Here is a 27,364-nt window from a genome sequence, read left to right as displayed (position 1 = left end):
CTTTTGTAATTAAGTCGGAAATTGCAAGTTCAGGTTCACACATACGACAGCTAGTTAAATTATTCTAAGGATTTAATCGATTATCCACGTTAAGCTTTTATAATAAAGCCGGATTAAAATTAATTGTTACTTTTCAATAGATATGCTATTAATATCTCTCTCAACAAAGAAATTTATCAAAAATGACAGTTAGGTATTATTCTGCAAATACTTCCCAAAAATATGTATTAATCAATCTTAATCATAAATCAATTAATCATACCTAATTGTGAGCTGTTATCATAAACGTGACACATTACGTTTTTAAATTGCATGGTAACATGCACTTAATGTAATAAATGCATGTCTATAACACTGCAGTATATTAATCATCACTATCTCACTAATATTTTAATAAAGTTTGTTACTCAATCACGTCAAAACGGCTGAAGGGATCTGGATGAAATTTGGAATAGGGGTTATATGTAGGGAGATTATGGTCTGGAATAACTCATTTTCATCCCACGAGGACGCGGGTGGAGCTGCTGGCAGAAGATAGCAGCAATAATTTTTCACCAATAATGTTATGTGTGTTTTACATTTAATGAGATCAAAATTGTACCGTACTTTCGTGTCGACCAATCAGAGCGCCGAACGCGGTCTCGTTTCGATTTCGTTCAACGTAAAGTAAACTTGTACTAAAGGTACAGAAGATTAGCTGTCCACAAATCGGGTGCAATGCCAACCAAAAAAAATAAAAAAATGGATAAACTAAACGGTAAGTCAAGAATATAAATATTTAAGTACAACAAAATTATAAAAAAACCTGCGTGTTAGACAGTTCATCCTCGCAAACTTTCGCTTTCATTAATTAGCAGGGTCAACTCTGATTCAGGGACCCATAAACAACTAAAATGGTGATAATTGAATTGAGAATGAGCAGCTTATTAAGATCATTACATTCAATTTAATCATCTGAGGGCCGCATGAATGTCATACGGTAACTAAATTAATGACGCAACATAAATATGAATTTGTTACTAAACGCGTAGGTACCGTAATTATAGAATGTATAGAAATGTCAATATAGGGAATATTTTTCAAACTTATCCCCCGTACTTATATTTAAATTGATATTCGATTAATTATATTTAACTAAAGCTTATACAAAATTTATAAATAGCCTTAAATACAATGGACGCAATTAATACATACATCAAGAAGAATTGAGCAGAGGTGTACTTCAGAGGTATACAAAATAGCATAATATAATGCAACGTAACATGTTTATCCCGGGGCTCAAACTTAGCACAGCTTGCTAATTAAACTAGCGAAATCATATAATTAGTTAGAGTAATTAGCCATTCGTAGGTCAGTATGACCGGTGGCAATGACATGGTCACTGCTCACCATGGTCAATGGTCAACCGATGGCAGTGATCTGACCTCTGTACAGCTAAGGACAACACTAGTTATGGTAGAGCAGTGTCGATGGCTGGTTTAGGACTTAATGGCTTTGCGTATGTTGTAAAGGTAATCTGGTTATTCATGTAGCTGGTTACATGTCTTGTTGATTAAGTGGATTAAGAGGTTATAGATTTGATTCACTGGTCGAATTCTCTTGCCTTTATCTTTTGCTTTATTTTGAGGGGGGAAAATCATCCAATTACTTCTCCCGCCTTGGGCGATGCGGTGTGTCAGTCGCTTACTGACTAAAAACCACCACGTTCTTACTCCTGCTTTTCGAGCTGGAGCCCCGGTATACCCTCTAGGTAGCCCACAGCTCCAGATCAGGCAGCCTTACTAGGCCTCATCTGTGGTGGTTAGATTGAAAGCTCTTTGAGGAGCGCACGGAACGCAACGCGCCGTACCCTTGCTCGCCGTTAGTAGACCATTTGATTGAAAAAACTATGAGAAATAGGTCTGAGTTGATGTATGTATGAAATGAAAATAAGTACACCAAAAAAGGATTGTAATTCATGTCAGTGGTATGTCCTGGGCCGTATCGAACTTCACGGTCTAATAATTTTTCCGCATGACCGGCAGTACATATTAAATTGGAATTGGGAATATCGGGTGACTGGTCCCAAAAATTATACGGGAGTATCGGTTACAAGCCAAAGGGATAGGCAGATGTCCTTTTGTGTCAGTTGGTTATTTAGATTTGTATCTACATATTTATGAGTTTAATACAACAGCCTCTATTACTATATATAGCGTTTTTTATTTGTTAGGAGGCAAATGAGTAGACGGATCACCGCCATGGACACCACACAATGCGTGGCTGGTTTTATCAGCTCTGCTCGACGCCTATTAATCGTAGCGTGATATTATATATAACCTATAATCTTCCCCGACAAATGCACTATCCAACACAAAAAGAATGATTCAAATTCGACCAGTAATTCCGTAGATTAGCGCGTTCAAACAAAATATTTTTTTCAGCTTTTGTATATTAGTATGGATATAGTTTGTGTATGAACAGCCATTGTATTTGCATATAATAATTATGCTGATATATATTATTTATTTTACACATGTTAATCAGCTAATAGTTTGTATTGCGGTCAACCTTGTTAATATTGATTTTGCACTGTATTCATGTTTTTGTGGTGCCAACTACCTATTATAATTATTATTAGTGTATTATAAACATAATACATAGCGCTTTTTATTACACAAAGGGGCAAGTAGAGGTCGTATTCTAGGATAGGTTTAAGAATGACCTTACAAACATTTTGGTTGGCTATTGGCTAATGCTAGCCAAATTATTATTAATTGAAATTTAAACCCGTTTAGTTAAATCTTAAATTTTTGCACAATATATCCTTTATTTGGCAATTGCGTTAATTTTATAGTAACAATAAGAGGCCTTTTTGGAGGGGTTAAAACCATCCAATGACTTCTCTTGCCTTGGGTGAGGCCAGAGGGAGAGTCAGACTCTTACTGACTAAAAACCACCCCGTTCCTTTTCGTGCTTTGAGGACCCATCTCTGGTGGAACAATAAGACGCCTAGAGTGCCTGTATGTGGTCCAATCAAAATTTTATAAATTTATACTTCGATTTTGTCTCGAAAAATGAGAGAGTAGATTTTTAATTTTACAAATCATCAGATATATCACGTTATCTTCCTCATAAAGCTGTAATATAGTATGATGATCATGTTGACACACATTTCTGATAAAAACCATAAAAATGCAATTTTCCCCGAATGAGGTAAAAAATATTACGTAATGCTGTATCGTAAGATTTTCTTAAAATATACTGTTTATTGGGTAAAATGCTCAGTTTATGGTTTCTGATGAACTAATATAGATATCGCAACGTTTATACTTAAAGAAGTATTACATAAGCTGATTAAATTAGATAAGGGCGATCACGGGTTGACTGTTCAAAAAAATGCAGAAAAATATATAAACCTCTTTATTTTTTTAATAGGAACCGCCTTATGTCAGGCCAGGCAAGTGAGGTAATATCCCTTAAACCTACTCCTAAGTCTGAAAAATGCTTAGATGAAAACCGCATCAAAATCGGTTCATCGATACGCTGATATAATTACGCAAAAAGATACATACTACATACTTGCACAGGTCAAACTGAGAACCTCCTTTTGAAGTCGGTTAAAAAAATCTAAATTTTTATCAGACTAGACGATCGAATCTGAAAGCGATTGCGCATTACTAATTTAGTTATAGATGTTTATCTGGGGGCACGGCAGTGCCCCGCCAAGTCGAGCAAAAAAAGCGGCACGGCCGTACCATCCTTTTCTCGAAGCAATTCGGGCCTTTTTCGACCCCCTATAATTCGGTTGTGGATAAAGCAAGAAACCTGAATCTTCAGTAACTAATCCGGCATTGTATAAACACGGAATATTTAAAACTTCAGTCAATTTGAACCAGTAGTTTAAGAATGACAACTTGTTAAAGTTTCTAAATTTTGTCACTCACTGACTCACCGATCATCAAAAGTCCAAGGCACTTCTAGCAGACTTAGAAGCTTCATATTTGGAATACATATAGAGTTTAGTGTCTTAATCATGGGAAAACTTAAATATTTTGTAATTTCGGTCCAGTTTTCCAAATACACCAACTGCATCAATAACTTTGTAATCCCATATAAATATATGGGATTACAAAGTTATTTATGCAGTTGGTGGTTGGTGGTGGTTATAAATTTAATAGGTGTAGATAGGTACCTACCATATGAGGCAAGGGAGGGGGTATAGGGTGGGTAAGGGTGTGTTTAGCCCATGAAACTGAACAACATTATTACTTGTAAAATGGTCGACGTAATGAAAAACACATGATTGGACATGTCTTGAAGTACGAAAATCTAATAAAACAATATATTATAATTTAAATCTGTTATATATAAATTGTTAGCGCGACTAGCCTCCTTACAGACAGACTGGCCTCTATTTTACTCTATGACTGACAAGCAAAATATACGCCACAATGACAGAAGAGTTACAAGTCTGGGCGGTTTACATCTCATTAATGTCGACTTTGGAAGTATTAAAGCGCAGGAATCATCAATTTGTGAATACAACAGATTAAGAAGTATTTACCGTCCAGACTTGTCAAAAATTGAGACATCAAAGCCTCCGAGAAAAGCCCATAGAGACAGGAAGTGGGCTTTGAGAAAAACTGTGACTGAAGCTCAAGAAGTAGTACCGGAAAAGAAAAAGAGGAAGACTACATATAAAAATAAGAAAATATCATAAGACCTTTAACAAAATTCGTTAGAAGTAGATGGTATCAAAAAGAAAGGCTCTACAAAAAGAAGTGAGATCCCATCAAAAACATCCTGTAAAAAACCCAAGTCTCGCAGCTCAGTCTTTCTACCGTCAAAAGTTGTGAGATCCATGTAATACCAAGTCGGTTAATCTATTTAGTGTCTACTTGAAGGACCTTCTGTCTTAAGTTATTACATAAGTTATTATCATGCCAATATTAAAAATATTTAACGTTTTAAACAAATAGATCGACTTGGACATCGCATGAAAACAAAATGAATATTACAATATTATATTAGATTCTTTAGTCTCTCGCGCCTCACGCGATTGAAACTCTCGTTCCTGTTGGTCGCTGGCCCGTCGTGCTGTGTAGTGTGATACATACTAATAATCAAATCAAGCGATGTCCAAGTCGATCTATTTGTTTAAAACGTTAAATATTTTTAATATTGGCATGATAATAACTTATGTAATAACTTAAGACAGAAGGTCCTTCAAGTAGACACTAAATAGATTAACCGACTTGGTATTACATGGATCTCACAACTTTTGACGGTAGAAAGACTGAGCTGCGAGACTTGGGTTTTTTACAGGATGTTTTTGATGGGATAGTAATTTCATTTATATATATTTTTTATATGAGACCAGCCAGCCTCTTACCACCCCTCCCAAAACCGCAGCAACTCCTGTAAGTCAGGATATACAGTAGATACAACCATGAAAACACCGTAACACTGAAGTCCGGCGCGTCGCAGGGACATTCAAAATAATACTTCGTTATAAGTGACTGTGAGTGACACTGTTTATCGTTAAGCATGTATTTTATAATTGAAATTATGTAAACAATTGTTGGTGGACCTATTATAATAAAAAAACTGTCTATATGCTTATTACATTAGGTATGTGTATCAATCATGGTCATTTTATTTACTAACAATCTACTGCTGAAAATACCTACCTACATAGGGTCTCTTTCAAATAATTGAGAGACACCCTATGTAGACCCTATGAGAGAGACCCTACGTAGGTAGATATAATTAAACATGTACATATATTAATTTAAATACAAAATTCTATTGCACCAATAGACATTAACTAATGGCCAATCAACTTTGAACTATAAAAAGGTCACTGGTATAACATTTAAGTAAGGTGACCTAATCAAAAGACGTAGTATACGTTAAACACACAACCGCTATTAATTTCGCTTATGAAATCGATTTTTGTCTTCAATTAATTAACATACTAATAAATTAAGTCAATTTGTGAAATACGTCAAAGTAGATATTTATTATACGACTTGATAGAGATAGCAAGCTGTAGATAGATGCAGGTGCAGGTGCTGCCAATCAGCCTTTTGGAAGTCATTGGGATAGGCCACAGATTTCATGACGTTGGCAATGCTTTTTTATGGAATAAGCCGGTGAACGAGCAGACGGATCACTTGATGGTAAGCAATCGCCGCCGCTCGTGGACAGTTGAAACATCAGGTGTTACAAGTCCGTTGCGGGCCTTTTGAGGATTAGGAATTTAAGGGTTGTTAGGGAATCGGGCCTCTTGCCTTCGGTAAATCCATCAAAAGGTGCCTCATTTTTTGGGGGAAAAGACTAGATGTTGTATCTCACTAAAAACTCCCCGCTACCATCAGTATTTGTAAAGGACACTGGGTCTTCTCAACAGATCAAACCAGGAAAGAACTATAGGCCTAGTTCCTCAAATGTTCTACAAATTTTTTTAGGTGGTACTCTTTTTGATCGGTTAATTTATTTTCCACCGTATTCGATTCTGCTAGAGGCCTTCAAATGATAATGAATTAGATAAAACTGCAATGAATCGATTACGCTTCAAGCTTCGTTAGGCATCTAGCAAATATGAATTCAATTGTTTTCGCTCCAAATTTAAATACGGCTGGGCAATTGGCCCGAATACTTTACTATCACTTAAGCAACGTACAATTTACTTATTTTTACCTTTTGAACAAAATAAGACTTTAAATCCATAGGATTAAAGTCTATAACGCTTTAAAAACGATAATCTTTATTGGTAGTTGCTTTGTGGTAGAATATTATCTTGTTAATATTTTATGAGATGCCTATTAGCTGCAGATTACTTTAATAATACAACATAATTAGATTTTCATGGGAGACTTTATTTCATGTATTTTAATCTGGCAACACTAAACGGAAGTTTGTTCTCGTTTGTTTTAATTACTAGAGTGAAGATATAAAAGTCAAACATGAATTATAATTATATTAACAACGGTAATTAGGCAATTTATTTCATTCTAACAATAGTTATATCTTAAAGTGAATTTACAAATAGTTTTATTCCAGGTTAAAAATGCATTTAAATATAAAGAACGCTATGCAATAAAATTCTAGGAATAGTTTCGTTATGGCAAGCCGTGGACCCATTGTGTCGGCCATAACTTCGTGTGAGGCGACAATCGAGTCAGGGTTACCACAGCTAAAAGAATATTTTACCATTCACAACGAACACTTATTCATTATTTATACGTATTTGATTATTTTTCTGTGAAACATTTAATAACTTAATTATGAATCCTTCAGTTTTATAAGGCCTTTTCATTTCAAAATTCTCATAGAGTGCCGTCACTCACACAACGAAATACAACGTATGCGTTGTTTCACGTCGGTTTTCTGTGAGGCCGTGGTATCACTCGAGTCGAGCCGGCGTAATGAGTTTCAAACGATACTCAGTTTAAGATATTAAACTAAGTCTCAATAGGGGCTACAATTTTTATGAACATCAGATAATGCTAATATGCTAATTTAGCAAGAGTCTTGTTATTCCAAAGCTGTCAAAAATTAAATGACCAATGGTGTGCTACTGGCTAATTCCCTATTGGATGAAAAGACAAGAGGCTCACACTAGCTCCATCTCGTGAGCAAAAAACTATAGCCCCCATTACTTACCTACAAGTCAATCCCAATAATTAACTAATGACGAGTAGAAATTACATTTAATAATAACGCGCTCCTCTACCCACTTAGACTATAATTAAGAGTATGTCTGTAACGGTGTCAAAAATAAGTAATTACTATGTGGCATACAAGTATAATTTGTTGCATGAATAACCATCGAAGTAGTGATGTCTAATTACAACTAATTTGAATTAGTCACGACACCAACTTATAGACCCTTATAACTCCTTTTGTATTCAAATTCAACTTAGTTTTTTGTCTTACCTAATTCACTGGGCTCATGTCATTGTCATACATAAAATATGTATTGAATAAAAGATGTTGCAAATCTTTTTATCTTAATTTCAATCGGAATTATAAGATTGCATCCTGGCTTGGTACCAATCGACTTTCACTTTTTGTATCAATAGGTATCTAATTATTGTAATGTAACTTAGAATTCAAATTGTTCAATATGAATGGGCATTCACTCATTATTGCCACTCGATATAATATACCATTATGAATGTAGCTGCTGATGTATGCATATTGTCTACTTATATGGTCTATATGTCGAAATAATTGTAATGACATTCAAATAACTAAATTGGGACGATCAGTCATAAAGTATCCAATAAACATTAACTACAATGTGTTTCGCAAACATGATTACCCTGAGCTTTGTGGAAGCCATTTTGTTATTCGATTTTCAAATCAACGTCTAAGTGGACATGACGTGTCAGTCAAGCGGGATAATGTAATGTGTTGCCATACGTAATATTTTAAGTATGACTTTGGCTATTTTATTTTTATTAGCAGTCATTATAAAGCGAAGTTTACACTGTTGTTTTCTTAAGAGGATTGTGTTTAATTAGTTTAAGAATCTTTTTCGTTTTTCGTTTTGAAAAGCCATCAAAGTTCCTACGACTGTTGCTAACACTTAAGTCTGTAATCTTTCTTCATTCTTATAAATAGACAAATGGAATTGTAAACGGTTTTATGCTTAGTTTACGACACCATAATTGTCTCCCTTTATTTCTAAACGCCATCGAAGTGAATCGTCATTTATTTTAATACGTAATATTACGACATAAGTACGTATCATATTTTATTGTTTATTAAGAAAATAATAATGGGTAAGCTAGTAAGACATAAAAACCTAGTAATCTGCATAACATGAAGCGTAAAACTTTTTATCTACTTTCATGCAATAGCTGAGTAATTCCTGCTGTAGTTTGTGCAAGCAGTTTTCAACTTTACTATCCAGTGTATAGATACGTATTTGCAATGTTTCTTTGTAATATAAACGGTACAAAAATTGCATCTTCGAAGTGTTCTTATTATTACTAACATCATTAAAATGTCTACTCTATTTACACCGTGTGAAAGATTCTAACATACATTTGAAGTATTTTTATCGTTGAAACGTACGTATGTACATATTTATTTTAGTTAGTAATTACGACCTTGTTTTATCAAAAATACATTAAGCGTGTTTGAGATAATTTTATCCGTTGCGTTTGTAAAACTCATTTGTAGCTATGTAAGTTTTTAGCTGACGTTATATCATATTTTTAATGTCAACGCGAATGTAATGTATGAAAGTGACTGACTTATGACTAATATAATAATAGAATACAGTAATGTAATTAATTATGTATGTATAATGTATTATATCAACTAACACAATGAGCCTGTGTTCTGTGAGAACCATTTGATAGAAAAATGTGGTGCTTTTTCTTGATGATTTGATGAAGAAATTGACAACGCACTGAAGAACGTTTTTTGACAGCAAACGGTCAATGACCCAGAAAACAAAAGATGCATTGTTGTACTTATTGAATTAAAGTATTGTATTTTTTTATATGGTAACAATCAATGACGACAAATGCAAAACTCTAGATCTAATCAACATTGACGGTATCTTTCACTTGAAAAAAACACCCGTCGAAACACACATCGACCCATCGACAACGTAGGTAAATAATAATAATAAAAAAACACTAGATTGGAACATCTAAATAAATGTTGGAATTACGCAATAAAAGAATGAAACTCACCGTTCTACTAGAGGAACCAGGTTATCGAGGAACTCGAAGCCACCGTGCGTCGTAGTCGTGATGGTCTCGTGACACAGGATCGGGCCATGGTTGGCGCGCACGTAGTTCTTCAACACCCAATACTCCCCGCGCTGCAAAGTCTCAGGGAAGAAATCCTTGTCTTTGCAACCGAGGATAGCTTTCAGTGCCACCAGCGTGGAGTTTGTTAGCACATTCTCGTCGTAAGGTTCCTCATCCAGGATATTCGCTTCAGATGGCACAGCACTCACATTCTTCTCTACATCAGACGCGGTACTTGACGCAGTCTTATTAACAGTAGACATTGTAGTCATGGCTACTTTCTGTGAAGTAAACTCTGTTAGCTTTCGCATGCTTGCCTCTGTAAAATTAGCAAATTCTCGTTCCTCATCCCTGAGGTACTTTATTTCGGCAGATCTTTCGGAGCCATCGGCCGTGACGGGCACCCACTCGGCCCCCGGAGCACTATTTCCAGAATAATGCATCGCCACGTAAAACAACACGACGAAGTTGATGACTATGCTGACCTTAAATATTAAGTTGCGGCGGTTGCCCAGGATTACTATAAAATTAGGCACTTGCATTTTTATAAACTAGTGTTAACTATTTCGATTTTATCTACAACGTCCTTCGTCGTCCTCTAGGACGTAGTTTCCTATAGAGCACAGTTTGTGTCAGCATCACAGATTATTGTGTCATCATCAGCAGAGCTGAGCTGCACGCCGGGCCGGCGCCGCACTTGCCCCTGCAACAAACAGAAACACAAATTCAATATGGCCGCCCATTCCTCAAGCTACTGTTATTTATTGGCGTTTAAAGTAGATTGCTGCAGGAAATGAACGAAGGGTTACAGCCGGTGAGGGATACGCATTATAATTTTCCGCCATAAAATACTAATCAAAATTGATTGCAAAGTATTTATTGCAAAACTCATAACCAATAAAATAATACGGAAGCTCTATGCGGTGTTTAAATTTATTAAAGGAGTAAGTGAAACAGGTAAAGTCTCCGTATATTCATCCTTACTAATGCTATTTGTGAGAAAGCGTGTTTGGTTGTCTTTCTTTCACGACTCAACACAACAAAGAGATATTGTCGTGTTATTTCTATACTATTTAAAAATCTCTCGATCGATTTCGATCATGGTGGCCAGTCTGTTTAACTAGACTAGCCCACTACGCAGGAGATATTATAGTGCACAAGTGTGTTTGCTGCATTCTCTGTTCCGTCACATTCTGAACCCGAGGGAACGGGAGACGGACACGACCGGAGAGAGATCAGGCGCAGGATCAACGGCTTTACGTGGTTTCCGAGGAACGGGGTGAAAGAAACCTGAATTTCCTGACTCCGGGCTGATAATGGTAATTTTACTCAGAAAATGCCATTATCACTTTTTGGCCGGCGCGAGAATCGGACCCGCGACACGTTATAAAGACTAAGTACTGTACTGTATAAGTCCACGAGGTTATTGAAATTACATTCCTACATAAAGTCTAAATAAATAATGACCAGTTATAAGTTATTTACTAATTGACCGTCTGGAACGGACGCCTTAAGAGTAATTTTAATCTTTAACTAGCTACTTCCGCGCGGTTTCACCCGCTCTGCTCGGCTCCTATTGGTCATAGCGTGATGTTTAATAGCCTATAACCTTCCTCGATAAATGCACTATCCAACACAAAAAGAATTTTTCAAATCGGACCAGTAGTTCCGGAGATTAGCGCGTTCAAACAAACAAACAAACAAACAAACAAACAAACTCTTCAGCTTTATAATATTAGTATAGATTAGCAAGTAGAGTTCTGATTAGTGTTTATCTGAGTACTATCCTCGTAATTTAGATCCTTATCTTCCGCGGGATAAATTAATCCAGCTATTTTATCTTTGTAGCAATGCCTTAGACATGCAACTTTAGTGGCTAGATTGCACTAAACTACATTTTAAACTGGATCGCTTAACCTGTGTGCTTAAACGAATACTGAAATCTAGTCGTGATATTATTGAAGGGTAGAAAATCAGTACAACTTTCTGAATTAATACATAGTAGTAAAAATGCAAACAGATTGAAATATACGGCTTATTCACGTATACTGTCCTATGCTCGACTAGTTTCGACCTAAATCGGGACTCATACTTATGAGTTACAGTAGATGTTATTTCGAACGAAAGTTTACACTAGTAAACTGTATCTATTTCTACGTAATATTTATTTTACAAGATACCTACTTGGGATTGTAAACCATTTTATTATAGTGTAATTTATTAATATGCCTGGATAGTTGAAAGAGTTGTGAAAAAGCTTTTGTTTATATATTATATCGATCAGCAGTGTAGTTAAGAGCCGTACCTATGTTCTTACGTAGGTATAATAACATTATTGAAAGGTGCAAAACATAACATCACACCTGTTATTTACAAAAAGGGTGAGTCAGCGTTATTTATCAGTCAGTATCTTTACATTATTTTTTTCAACCACTTATGTTATTAGTGCCAACAACCATGGCCCACTCATAAGCTTACTGTTTTCAAACTCGAAATCCTCTTTGTTATTTCAAAACTGTTGTCTTATGCTTTCAGATAAAACAAATACAGTCCCTGAAAAAACTATTAGACGCACCTATATTTTTTAGAAGGATTATTAATGGTTCTTATTAGGCGTAGCATGATCTTTTATATCTCATAACCTTAATTTGCAAATAGACTATCCTTCTCGACAAAAATATTTATCAATTCGAACCAGTATTTTCAGAGATAAGATCGTTGCACCAACCTAATTTTCAATTTTATGACATGTAGTAAAGATATAGGAATAAATCAATACTATAATTCTATATTTAAACAATAAATACAATGAATTTGCTCACAAACCTATAATGTGGAATATCTCAGAAACTAGCCACTTTCGGATCAAGGACGTCAAGGCTAATTTTGTAGGAAATTTGTCACTCTATATATAATACTTATATGATTTAACGTCGAATTACAAGTCACCCTGTATATAATACTTACATGTTTTGACGTAAAAGTACCGAGTATAAACAGTGATTAATCGGATTAAAGACATCGGGTTTATTCAGAAATCATCTAAATGTATTACAAACAGAACAAATAACAAGAGTGCGTCTAATAATAATGTAGTCAGGTATTGTAGATATGTAAGTTACAAGTAAAGATATAGACAGGCCAAACTTGTTATGAAGAATCTGACTAAAATAGTAGATTTCCAAGCTTCTTAAGTAAGTCGTAATTAGTATGTTTCAGCAGAGAATGCCGAGATGTTATCATAATAACTCGTGAGGTTTGCGGATTACACTGCTTGCTTAATTGTCTCGCTAAATGTGGTAAGAGGCAGCTACAATATATAGCTAACATTATTATGTAGCAGACTTCTTAGTCTTCCTCATGCATAAACAAAAATACATTTTGGACGTTTGTTTCAAAAGTGCCTAATTAGGGATTAACTGAAATAAATGCTTTGACTTTGACAAGTGTTGCAAAAGTCTGCACTAGAACTAAGGGACTACACACGACGTGGCGTGCGCATTGTAAAAGTGTAGGTCTGTAGGGCTGATGCTGACTATCTGTCGGGTTACCGGCCCTCCCGGAGAAGGAACGGGGCGGTTTTTAGTCAGTAGAATTCTGACACTCCCTCTCGCTTCACCCACAGCAGGAGAAATAATTGGAAGATTTCCCCCCCTTAAAAAAGGGCGCTGATAATAATAATTATCATTACACGTTTAAATGATGGCTCATATATCTTCCACGTCGTGTGACTCGGAGATCGATGACAGGATCCCATGGAACAGTCGGACATTGATCCAATAGTCTTAATCAATGAAACAATAATTTAGATATTATGAATACATATTTATAACTATTATTACAATGCGTTCCCACGCCCATTAGATACATTGAGTAGAACAATCTGACTGTATACTATAAATCATCTCACGAGAATGGTTTTATTTCGTTGTTAAATAATGTAATATTTTTGCTTTGGTAGTCGTTTAAGGTTTGTAGTTTTTCTCAGTTTAATTATAACTATGAAGGATAAAGTTCATTGAAGTTTTGTTTTGTTTTGTTTTCGCGCATTTGAATGCGGTAATTTAGATCTCCAGTCTTATTTCAATAGCTTTAAAATAAAATTATCATATCTAATTAAAACTAAGCAATAACATAACGAATGTGTCTTTTTTAGGGGGGAAAACCATCCAATGTCTTTTCCTGCCTTGGCTGAGGCGATGGGAATGTCAGACTCTTACTGACTAAAAACCACCTACGGGTAGGAACGTCTTAATCCTGATTTTCGAGCCTGGATAATGTGTCTGGATCTGAATATCTGTATTTAAATTTAAAGAGGCTTATAATCTGTAGCATTCTTAGATATACTTGCTTATGTGGCGTAGTATTATTTATAAGCCTGTGGACCAAGTACACGCAGCGCGCTTATAGTGCTCTGCGCGTACAATATAATAATGCGTTCAGAATACTGTTCGGGCTGCCACGCCACTGCAGCGCTTCAGCAATGTTTGCGTTGAAGAACGTGGATGGCTTTCACGCTATAATGCGGAAGCGTTGTGCGTCGGTGATGAGACGCATGCGGGCCAGCCCGAGCAGCCTTCTGGGCGTGTTCGTGGACCGCTGGGACTCGTCGATGTGGCGGCACTGGATGCGACTGCACACAGAGGGTGGTCGCGTCCAGGGTCTGGCATAAGACGGCGCTACTGTGTGGTGTTTCTTTATTTTTATTCTTTGTTTTTACCTGTGTATGTACTAACAATAGTTTATAAGGATTTTATATGATACTAACAATATATGGGCTTTTGTCTGAAATAAATGTTTATTCTATTCTATTCTATTCTATGAGACCTATTTTTTTATTTCCTGAAGGTCGAAGCAGAGATACAATTATTCATTTGCATTTCAAATACTAGATAAATATATACTCCTATTTTAACTTTAGTTGGAACTATAAAAATGCTACATTTAACTCCACATCTGACACAGTTAAACTGTCAAATTATGTTAGATTTTACGTAACGATCGATGCTACTTCAAACAGTTACGTAAGTGAAAATTACTTACAATGAAACACAATTTGCCCTTGATTGGTGCTTGAATTATAAAAAGCCACAATTTGTGGGGAGTGCTCTACCTAGGCTAATGGACGTATTTTAGTTTTTTTTTTATCGACTTCTGTAAGACACGCAAACGGCCTATGAATAATAGAAATGTGTCAGAAGGGCGCTTATATTGGTAATGAAATGGGACACATTAAATACTAGACTATTACTAGACTGTTTGAAGGACTTTCAATACAATTATTGATTTAGTATTAAAGTTTATCTGTGTTTAAGTAATTTTTGGCAAATATTTCACGATTGGCTTACGATAGTTGTGTTTACTTTTTGATAGAATGTTGCAGGTGGATTCTAATCTTTATGCAACGTAATATTATACAAACAAAGCTTACGGTGGTAGTGGTAAGCGGTTGTGAGTGTGTGAATGCGTTACCGACATAGATATTGTTTTTAAATTAATGTGCCATCGTTTTTGGAGATCCATCCTTCTTAGACGATACTGCAAATTGCTATGGATTCGGCATCTAGTATTCTCTAGTCATTAGTGATCTAGTTTCTACCAATTTGGCCTGTGGTGTCTGTATTAAGATGTATGTTAAAATGTATTGTATTAGTCTAAGATGAAGAGTAATAAATGGTAATCGATTGGCTACAGTTGTTTCAATAACACTACCTACAGGCCCCTAATGCTCAGCAATAGAGTAGAAGAAAACTAAAGCTAATGAAGAAAATCACTTCAACTAATAGCTTAGAACAATATCCCTATAATATAGTTCTATGCAAAAACAAATTGTAGGGTAATAAAGAGAAGAAATTATTTTGATGGTTAACCGGAATCCGACCTTGACACTGCAATATCGTTCGACCGTAAAACTACTACGGACCGTGTAATAGTTCATTCCTTGACCACCAGAGCACTTAAGTCGCTATTACACTATGAATAGCGCTTTTGTGGTTTTATATCTTGGCTATAATAATCATCTTGTATTGTGGGAAAAACGCAAAATTTAATTAGCAACTTTATCTTTTTATTTGCATATAAAATTCTAGCTAGCTAATTGTAGCAAGTAAGTAAATAACGTTGAGATAATTTGTTTGATGTGAATTTGAATCTTTAATGGTAATGTACAAAGTTCATTTTTCATTGTTTCTTTGGATCGTTTTTTTGTCATTGTTGACTTTTACGTGATAAAAAACACTAATGGTTCTTTTTTGGGTAAAACATAATTTTTTTAGCAGTATTACAGCATTTTGTCTACGATTTCAACTGATACATACTTTCATAAAATTAGAACTTCAAAATGAGCAGTTACACAAGACCTAAACCTAACCTAACCTACACCAAACCTAAACTAAACACAATCTAACCCAAACCTATAACATATTATTATATACTCCATCGTTATTCGTTTAAAAAACATCGTTAATGAGGTGATCCCTATCCTTTCAGTGAATATGATAAACGAAGTATTGATGACATAATAAAACAAGTGAAGGCTTTTCATATTCATACACCTAGGTACTTAAAACATAATTATAAGGCCGAAAAAGGCTTCAAATTCGTGAGCATTACTGTATTTTACCGGATTCACGTGTCCAAACATCAGTGGTGACATGAAAACCATCCATAAAGCACTCGGAATAGAGTCGTTTATTCATTGTTAGGAACATTCAGACTAATCTGTTCAATTCAATGTCACCAATTTGAAAGTCACGTGTAGTAGATTATTGCTGTTGTAGACATATTTTGTCTCGTTTAGATTGTCTAGTTGCGTCATTGTCCGTAAAAAACTTAGCTCCACTGAAGTAGAAACATTAGGGTTTTTAATACCATTGAAACAAATGTTCTTAAAAGTCATATTTGTTCTTGGGAAAATACAGCGGCCCACTGCAGCTTTAAAAGTGTGAAATCCCTGTTCCTGTGAGTTAAAAAGTATCCAATCACACAAAATAAATACAAAGAAAAAGAAACACGCAAGTCAGCTCAATACTTGTCTGCATTCCACGTTTCATTAAAATCCGTTCAGCAGTTTCAGCGTGATTGATAGATAAACATTCAAATATCAAACATAGAAAATGCCAATATCACCATATTTTACTGATGCGGGAAACACTCAACCCGCAACAGTGCAGTCAAGTAATATGTAGTAAGTAATTAACAGGCATAAATATAAATATTATTATAATACATATACATACATATCGTCACTCCTTTAATCCCCGAAGGGGTAGGCAGAGGTGCACTATATGGCACGTAATGCCACTGTGTACACCCACTTTTCACTATTTATGTTGTGAGTCCCATGTAATAGGTGGTGAGCCTATTGCCATATACCGGGCACATTTCCAGACTCCGTGCTACTACTGAGAAAGGGGTTTGGGTAAAGTTGGCGTCGTTTTGAAGTTGAGCGGCCAGTAATGAAACTTAAATATTATGAAAGAACAGAATACAGCGATCAAAAGTTATTATGGTCATATTTCTCTAAACCATATCGGAACTGAGATATTTGGTTTTATATTGGTCATTGAAATCGAAGAAGTTATTAAATGTTATTGCACTCTTTATCTATGGGCCGATGGTGTGGCGCGCTTCTAAGCTCTCGTGGACTTGTGGATAATTATAACGACCATAGGCGTAGCCAGGGGGGCGGGGTTGGGGGTTCAAACCCCCCCGAAAAATGCGTACCTAGACATTACAGAGCGTTATGTGTCTAGTTAGTATAGTACATCCCCTGTTTGGCAAAGGTCTGTATGACTACCTATGAATCTATTTAAAATATTACATAATTTTTTTTTTTTTTGGTCGCACATTTCATGGGTCGACTTTCTGGTAGAAACACTGGAAGGGCAAGATGTACAAGGGCTAGATGCAATATTGGGCCACTATTGCTCATGTATAATCGGAAAACGGACCTTAGGCTGCTGGTCGCATATAATGTCCATTATATGGTACATGGGATGGGGCAGGTATCAAAATAATCTGACTCCGCCGGCACAATTTTTAGATACCATTATTCGACATGACATTGAGAACGAAATGGACTAAGAAAGTTAATGTGTAAATGTGTTTTTAAAAATCATGTAATAAATGCAATAAGGTATAATACTGTGTTTTTATTATTTCCTAGGGCCCAATACTAACGTCACATTGATAGACGAGAGGTCGAGAAACAGTAAAGCCAATAACTAATATCAATCTTCTAATAATATACAATAACTAAGATTTTTTTTCACACAGGACGGTAAATGAAGTATTTATAGAGACTACATTTTTAAATTCTTCAAACTCAAATATCTCAGCTTGGATATAACTTAGGATAAAAATAATTGAACATATATGTGTAATGAACACAGCAGAACAAAGTAACATGAAAATTATTGGTGGCCGCTGAAAAAAAAAATGACGCCACAAGTCCATACAAAGTTACTCAAACCCCTTTTCGAAAAACCGAAAAAAGCCCAGTAGTACTTCGCCCGACCCGGGAATCGAACCCGAGACCCCTTGCCCGGCAGTCGCAGTTGCAACCACTCGGCCAACGAGGCAGACCAGATATTATTATATTATTACACGTTAAAAGTAGTTAGTTCATATCACCAAAACTTGACGTTAGATTATTATCAGCTGACTGACCGTTCGAAGTATAAAGCCTTGGGACCGAACACAAGGCGAGTCACTTGAAAACATACTGAAAGTTTCAACTTACTAAATGTGTGTAATTGTAAGTCACATTGACCTAAAACCACTGATATATTATTAATTAATTAAATAAAGTAAATTACTGTTTTACTCTACAATATAATTTTAAACATTAAATAAAAATAATTATGTTAGTTGCTAAGCGCAAAACTCATGAACGGCTGGACCAAATTGGATATATTATTATTGCTTCTATGTTCTAAAGGCTAATGAGAAATTAGGTAGATGTTATGCGAGTAAATCACTATCAGCCTGTTCTCGTCCACTGCTGGACATAGGCCTCTCCAATGGCACGCCACTGCGCTCGATCTTCAGCTCTACGTGTACATAGGTTTTTGTTTTATCACCTAGGGACAATATGGAACATAAATAATATCCTGCCCTTTAATATAGAGCGCGAATCCATGGCCAAACACCGAATAAGTCAATAATCAATTAAATTTTATTAAAAGCAAGGTCTTCTCACTTAATTCGAACATATGTTTACCAAATATATTACAAATATTGCAACATGCAATGTTGAATTAGGTAATTACTTTAAAAATAATAATAATAGTAGCTAATTTAGTAACCTTTGAATTCCAGTTAAACATGTTAATCGTATCGTCACGCCTTTTATCCACGAAGGGGTAGGCAGAGGAGCACATTACGGCACGTAATGGTACCTGTACAATGTGCTTTACACCCACTTTTCACTATTTATATTATATAAACTCATATAATGGGGGGTGAGCCTATAGCCATATACTGAGCCCAATACCAGACTCCGAACTACTACAGAGAAATTTTCGAAAACCGAAATAGTCCACTAATACTTTGCCCGACTTGGCTATCGAACTCGAGACCCCTAGCCCAGCAGTTGGATTTGCAACCACTAGGCTCCATACGCTTAGTAGTCATTCTTCTAACCACTAACCGAAAAAGACATTTCTAATTATAAAAAAAAAAACAACAATTTTTATTACCACACAAATATTTAAGCGAAACTCCTAATTTAAAATGCAATTATTTAATCTAATTAAAATAAAAAAAAACCGAAAACAAATGTTAAAATAAACATCAAGGTCATGAAAGTAAAAATCAACGTAGCATATAATGCGTTCATCTCATTATGTATAACTAAGTAATAGTTTATTCATTGCGGACAGTTGCGCCGGCGCAGGGCGTAACATACAAAGCGCATGCGACCTTCAGAAGGGAAAGTGTTTTACTTAAACGGATTATAATGCCTACTTAAAGCTACTGAACGAGGAAAGCATGACAAATGTGGGTTTAGCATTACTCCACGTATAAATTGTTTCGTTTTTAAACATAGAACATGTTACTGCTCTATGGTTCTATAAAAAGTAAGAAATAACCGTCTTTTTCATGTTTGTCTCTGTGTCTGTTCCAAATTCAAAGTGTTGTAAAATAAAAAAGGTTGGATAGCAACTCGGTTGTCCATTTACAGTGTTATGGATACATTTAGTTATCTATACTAATATTATAAAGCTGAAGAGTTTGTTTATTTGTTTGTTTGAACGCGCTAATCTCCGGAACTACTGGTCCGATTTTAATAATTCTTTTTATGTTGGGTAGTGCATTTATCGAGGAAGGCTATAGGCTATAAAACATCACGCTATGACCAATAGGAGCAAAGCAGAGCGAGTGAAAAAGTTTTTCAACAGCAATCATAAGTCTGGGACAGAATGACTGTTTTGACTGATTATTACCTACTACTGGAGGTCACCCAGTGATCGAGATTCGACATATTTCTGACAAATTGCTTTGATAAAATACCTTCACTTTTTACGACTGTCTCACCAATAACATTGATACTTTGGACTGGATTCGACATATATTATATGTTAACATATGTCCTAACCAGGTGCTAATCACAGTGTGCAATGTTATTGTTTTTATAGATTTTATTATATTTCACAGTACCTCAAGATCCTGCTTTACGTATTTGTACAAACACATACATATCGGCAAAGAAAGAACGAACACGAAAGAAAATGAGATATTCCACATAGGGCACCCGTTTTAATGGCACCTAAGCTAATGGCACCGGAGATGTTCCTGATTGGGCACCCATAGGAAATAATTTTTAATATTATATTTTATTCCATATATGGCACCTGCGCATAAGTAGATACTAGTGTTGGGAAGTTTACCTTTCTCAGCACGTTAAATAATATTAACTTGGGTGCCATTTAAACGGGTGCCCAATGTGGAATACCTCAAGAAAATGTGGGATAAAATATATGAGACATTATGAGAGAAGAACAAGATAGATAATATAATGATAGAGAGAAATAAATAGGGCCATAAATAACTTGACATAAGGACAGGACGAGAAAGGCATAACGTTACCGATACCACCTTGTACCCGTTACGCCACGATTGTAACGGAAAAGTATAAAAATTGTGACGGGAATAATTAAAGTCATAAAATACAGGCCTCAGAGTTAATTAAATTAAAGTACCAAGTAAACGTGGCGATTAATATTAGTACTTAAAACGTGCTTGGAATACGCAATAGATTGTGTTGTTATCTCTTTCTTTCTCTATACTAAATAACAAGGTAAGCAATAGCGTGTTTTCTTTGAAGGTGGAAAATCATCCAATGACTTCTCGTGTGTGAGGCGAGGGTGAGTGTCAGACTCTTACTGACTAAAAACCACCTCGTTCCTACTCCTGTTTTGAGCCGGAGCCCCGGTAACCTGTTACGTTGTTCGCAGCTCCGGATCAATAGGGGGTATGTTCTAAAGCTGCAACCAGCCATAGAATGCATTTTTCAAAGAATAGTTGCTGATAGTCTCAAACATTAGAAGACAATCTATCTACACATTCCGTTGCAGTGTTTTTATAACAGTAGCCATTAAAAAAATTAACATTTGGTATTGAAGTTATTCGAATTTAAAACGTAATACATTAGATATATGGTTGAATTAGAAGTATTCATTTAATTTACAGTCGAAATGGTTGATTATATTACTATTTTATCTAATTTGTTTACAGTCAATAAAGTTTAAGCAAACCCGTTTATTTAAACAAAAGATAAAGACTAGTAATTATTCTTCAAGCGAAATAAATTCTAATTAACAATTTAATAGAATCTCCCGTAAACAGTAGTTGATAAGGTTTAGTTTAAAACATTAAGTTTACACTACGTGATTTTTCATACAATTTGCAAGTACTTACCAATCTGTGGCAACGAATTTTTCTTATGGTATGGTAAACGATCAGACAAATCACCTGATGGTAAGCAATCGTCGCCGCCCATGGACACTTGAAACACCAGAGGCGTTACAAGTGCGTTGCCGGCCTTTTAGGGGTTACGAATTTAAGGGTTGTTGTTCGGGAATGGGGATGGGAAAGATTGGGAAGGGGGGAATTGGAATTGAGTGTAGACTCTTACTGACTAAAAATCACCCCGTTCCTACTCCTATCTCGAGATAAGTAGGAGGCTGTAGAGTGATCTAATGTAGCTATAAAACCTATTATCAAACAGATATTTAATATTATTAAAATAAAGATTTATCTATAAATATGCTAAATAAAATTAAAAATTAAAATTAATAAAAAGGGTTGTTAGGGAATCAGAGACTGGGAAGATTGGGAAGGAAAGTAATTGGGCCTACGGTAACCTCACGCAAAAATGTTAACTTTATGAACTAACTTAAACATTATCTTTTCTTCTTATCTTTCTAAACTTTTAATTCGAAAATATTTTCAACTAACTATTTAAACTTAGATGTAATTGTGTACGAAATTTAATTAAAATCGGTTTTATTCCTTTCCATGAATAGAAATAATGTCGTATGAAAAACCGCGCCGCTTAAAACCTCTAAGTATGGGTATAGCTACGCAGTGTAAAATGTTAATTGGTATTTATTTAAGACCCTTTGTAATAGAAAAAGAGTTTTTGCTTTAAAATCATTCGCAAGGCTTGCATTTTCTTCGTTCTTATGGGAATATTTATGGAGAATAATTACATGGTTCCATGTCTAAGGAAATAGGTGGTTCCACATCGGAAACCTCTTGAGGCTTGTAAGAATCTTTAAGGTATTATTAGATATTGAGAGTAGTTTTCTATGCAAATATAAAGGGTGTCCCTTAAGGTCCAAAGTAAGACTTGGTGATCAGAAAGGTTCCAATAGTAAAAAAAAATATTGAAAAAAAATAAACGTTAAGTATAAATCACATGCTCATCAATCACACTGAAACTACAGAACGGATTGAGATGAATTTTGGTATATAGACAGGGTATGAGCTGACTTAGGTGATAGGATACTTTTTATCCAACGGGAACGCAGGTGACGTCGCTGGCAGAAGTTAATAACATAAATAACTATTACACAACAAATATGTACCCCAACCTTCAAATTACACAAGAGAAAAAAAAGTAAAATCAGTATTATTATTTGTGTTAGCAAAACTCTCCACTTAGCGTACACCCACGTAATATAACCATTTTCGTGTGAAAGTGATAATTTTCACAAGACATACATACATATGTGTGTATAGACATACAAACAAACATACTTTTATAGTACCTACGTGTCAACACGTCTTGTTATTTTCTCGGTCGGACACGAGGAAAAATTGTGCTAATTGCATTGCGAACTATGAAGAAAGAATTTCACCTTGAAATACTTTCCATTTCATTTTAATGTGATTTTTATCGTGTAATCTTCTTCCTAGACTATTATGAAAAACCGGTCAAGTGCGAGTAAGACCCCTTTAATAATTAAATATATTATTTTTATTCGAAATCCGAATAGTGGTTACCCTACATCAACCTAACTATGTAGATCTAACAGTTTCGGAAATAAATGGCTGTGACATACGGACGGACGGACAGACAGACATAATGAATCTATAAGGCTTCCATTTTTTGCCATTTGGCTACAGAACCCTAAAAATAGACGAGGCTCCAAAATTATTTATTTAACTATAAGTTACTAGCCTCACTCGATAGTCACAACTTATACCTAAGTAAAATGCCAACCCAACCCATCACAATGCAGCAAAGTTCATCGACCTTTATGCTAGTGTCATACCTTTTATAAACAACTTTTTCATACCTTGTCTATTATAGTAATAATAGATGGATATCTAAAGCCATTAATAACCGAAACCTGTACGAACATTGTCCCCAGATAACTACAGTTTAATACCGGTTCTTTGACTAAAATTATTACCTATAGCCAAGAAGGTAAAATTAATATACCTGCAGATGAGTGACAAATTGGAAAAGGTAGTGGTGCATTCACGCATGCATATGACCTGTTATCGGAATCATACATCAGTTGTATCAGCTACAACCATCCCTTTATATAGGAGATAAGATCTTGATTAATGCCACGAATTCTTAATGAAAAAAGAATTCAATTTTTAAAATGTGTTTGGGTTGATTGATGACGGATCATTTTGCTTTAAAGATGACAAACTGGTAAACAATTGTTTAGTTATGAAAACAGGGGGCGAATGAGAAGGCAGGGTAGCGGAAAGCAGGAGTAGGAACAGGGTGGTTTTTGACAGTAAGAGACTGACACTCCCTCTCGCTTCACTTAAGGTGGGAGAAGCCATAGGATGACTCCTCACCGCAAAAATAGCAGTGTTGTGATCAACGCTGTCGATAAACATCTGCAACATCATAGGACAAGAGTATACAAGAGCATTGAAAACCTTTTGGGGCAGATTTAAAATCGTTTGAAAAATAAATTCAAAGCAAAGTTCCGGGACACATTTATTCGGTTCACATCCAACAGATAATCACGACCATTCTTAATCATAGCCTTCATAATAATTTAGATATGTACGCCATCATTGGAACCGCCTTATCCGGGCACTTAGTATCAATGACTGGCAGCACATATAGCTATACCTTTATACTTATATTGCTCGCGCCGACTGGAGCGCTTCATTAACAGGAAGCCGCGACCATGGTGCGCATACGCAATCGTCTTACGGCGAACTGGAAGCGACGAGTCACGATATGCAAATAACCTGGCTAGATTTGTAACTCTGTGAAGCAGACGTCATTAATAGTCTACTAGGCTAATGAAATGTTCGCAGAAATTAGAGGGAACTTTGATGTTTGCAGAAATTAGTGCAAAATGATTTTAATGGGGATGTTAAAGTAAGTGGACTAGTGCTATGAATATTGAAATTAATAATTCATACGAGGATTGAATGAGATAGGTATGAAGTGTTCATTAATCTGCTTAGAGGGCTTAGTATGAGTTTGTTTTACGTTTAACGAGATCGAAACGAGAGCGCGTTCGGCGCTCAGATGTGTTAGTTCATTCGCGGTGGCCAATCAAAGCGCCGAACGCTCTCGTTCCGTTTTTGTTCAACGTAAAGTAAACTGAGTTGTTGTTGTTGGTCACAGCAGCGTTATCATGATGTGCGTCGCGATTTCTTAAACTATTGCTTATTTGTCAATCATTATCAAGTTTAATCCTTTTGTGCATGTAGCATAGTTGGCCCTCCAGGTCGTCCCAGATGATTAAGTAACATTTCGCTGTCGGCACTGAGCAATTAACGTAAAACTCATGATCACCTCTCCCAACACCTTTAAAGAACAACAATCTTACTGTTATGTATTAACTTGTAATATTACGTTACAGTTAAGAAGCTTTTTGTAGTATTCACGGTAACATCAATTAACCTTTCCACCGCCGGCGCCGATATGGTTCCATGAGTCCAAACAAAAAAAAAACAGAATTTGCATACAACTGCCACTGTTTCTTCAAATGTTGAAATTTGCAAATTGAAGGTCATTGTTTTTTTAAAAAAGCCGTTATTTTTATTATTACGAGTGTGGGTTTTGCATTTAGAATTTAAATTATTATAACAGAATGAGCGCAATGGAGTGTGAAAGTTGTTATTAAAATTTATTTAACGCCTCGATTAAGATCTACATGTCCGCAATCATTTTAAATCAGTTCAGTTTTTGTGTTTAACTTTTTGAAGGCACAAATACTTGTCTTGCTTACTGGACTTTTTTACTTGCATTATATATTATGACTGGCGTGCTTGATTTTAGATTAAGATTCAGAATTTCCGAGTTGAAATGTAAATGTAGATTTTTAAGGCTTAAACTGAAATTTTAATGTATTTTATCCTTTTATAAGTTTACCAAAATAAGACGAAATTAGTGGAACTCAGCTTATTTGACCAGTTTAAGAAGATTTATCTGATCAATATTTTAAGAACTATATTTCGGACTGTGTCTGTAGCCAAATGCCATTTAGCGCTTGTCTACTTGGATTGACATAAATTTTGATACTTGTCAGTCTCATCCCCATACATTAAGTTTTCTACTCTCTCTGTAGACAAGTGCTAAAGTGGCTTTTGGCTAGAGGGTCTGGTCAGATTCCAGCAAATCCAACAATCAGGTAAGGCTTTAAAAGTAATCACAGCATTAATTCTTGGCAAGTACCAAAGTTTCTTGGAGGAGTGGCATTGAATGTTGTCGCTAATAAATTCCGCAAAACGTCAGACGCAAATCGGCTATCGTGGAATAAGGACACGGAAAAAAGAACCTTATCTCTTAATCCAAATCAAGGTGTACAATAAAGAGATTAGGATTAGATATGCTTCATACTTATTAAGGCGAGATTTGGTTGAATATAAATAGCCCAGCTGACTAAGCTAGGCCTGATAACTGTACTACGATGTCAATTGATCCTACACTTGCATAGATCACGTCATGGCATGGCAAAGGTCAAAGACCTAGAACTGTCATTTTGTGAGACAAACGGTTAATCTAGTGAATCGAATGGTGCACTCGATCACGTAGAAGCGTGGTCAAATAGAGCTTGGAAGAAAATGGGCCTGGGTCTAGCCTGTCTAGGCTTCTTGCCAATACTTTATGGCACCGGATACATTATACCAGCGGTGTAGCTCACACAGTAATTCAATTCCATTTCAATTTGGAAATTCCTTGGTTTTATTACTTTGAGCGTTTTTGTGGTAAGATTTTTTCGGTTACATGATTATGGTATAATACGAAACTGAATTGCATTCGTATTTAATGGTTAAGCACCTTTACTATGACGGTTATCAACTACGGTATCAACTCTTTTATTATTGTAGATATAAGTTTGAGTTATAAGAACAAATAAAAGATGATGACTAAAACCAGAGATAGATAATGTAAACGGAACTCTCCCGAAAAACGCTACAAAATTTTATCAGCCTTAACCAGTTGATTACAACTATTATTACATAAAATAAACATTGAATTCCTTATTTTCTTATTTAATAAAACTTATTTTTTTACCATCACCTGTTTGCAGCGTTTGGGAGCGTTCCGTTTACACTCTGTATATAGTCAAAGTCAAAGTCAAAATTATTTATTTCAATTAGACCAGGAAGGCACTTTTGAACGTCAAAGCAAATATAATAATATTAATAACGTCAGTCTGTCGGTCAGTCCTCTAGTGAAGCTATTTGCTCGTTCCAAAGTGTAGATTCCTATGGAGAAGAACGAGCAAGAAACTCCATAGGTTACTCTTTTCCAATCAGTTTCACAATACAATTCATGGTTACATTGTTTCGATTGCTTCAACTATGTGAGAACAATGTAAAACTAATATTTAGTCAAAGTGATAGAAAAAGAAAATAACCCTGAGGACAATAATCTTAATGCAGTCTGGAGCTGACCAGTCCCAGTTGACAGCGCCCGTTCACGAACATGACACGTACACCAGCACCGCCCAACTCAACCATGTTGCAGGGAATCGAGCGATCCAATGCCCGTGCCACCGCCAATGAGACCTTTGAGTGAGCATGACAACTCCAAGCTGACACAAGTGCATTCTACTAGTCTAATACAGTTTTAGCTAATTACAGGGCTCTCACATTTACAATGA

At 35.6% G+C, this 27,364-nt stretch overlaps 1 protein-coding gene across 1 annotated transcript in view; it reads right to left on the bottom strand.

Annotated features, from left to right (window-relative positions):
* The window catches only part of LOC118262950 (beta-1,4-glucuronyltransferase 1), an 81,303-nt gene that overhangs the window by 31,798 nt on the left and 22,141 nt on the right, over nt 1-27,364 (bottom strand). The window contains exon 2 of the mRNA XM_035574656.2: nt 9,699-10,461. Within this exon, the coding sequence (XP_035430549.1) occupies nt 9,699-10,300 (602 nt within the window). The 5' untranslated portion in view covers nt 10,301-10,461. The remainder of the gene's footprint in view (nt 1-9,698; nt 10,462-27,364) is intronic.

The sequence above is a fragment of the Spodoptera frugiperda genome, chromosome 12 (genome assembly GCF_023101765.2).
Source record: "Spodoptera frugiperda isolate SF20-4 chromosome 12, AGI-APGP_CSIRO_Sfru_2.0, whole genome shotgun sequence".
In the NCBI taxonomy this organism is placed as follows: Eukaryota; Metazoa; Arthropoda; class Insecta; order Lepidoptera; family Noctuidae; genus Spodoptera; species Spodoptera frugiperda.
Note: the sequence above shows the minus strand (reverse complement) of the source record. Positions and strands in the feature narration are given on the sequence as shown.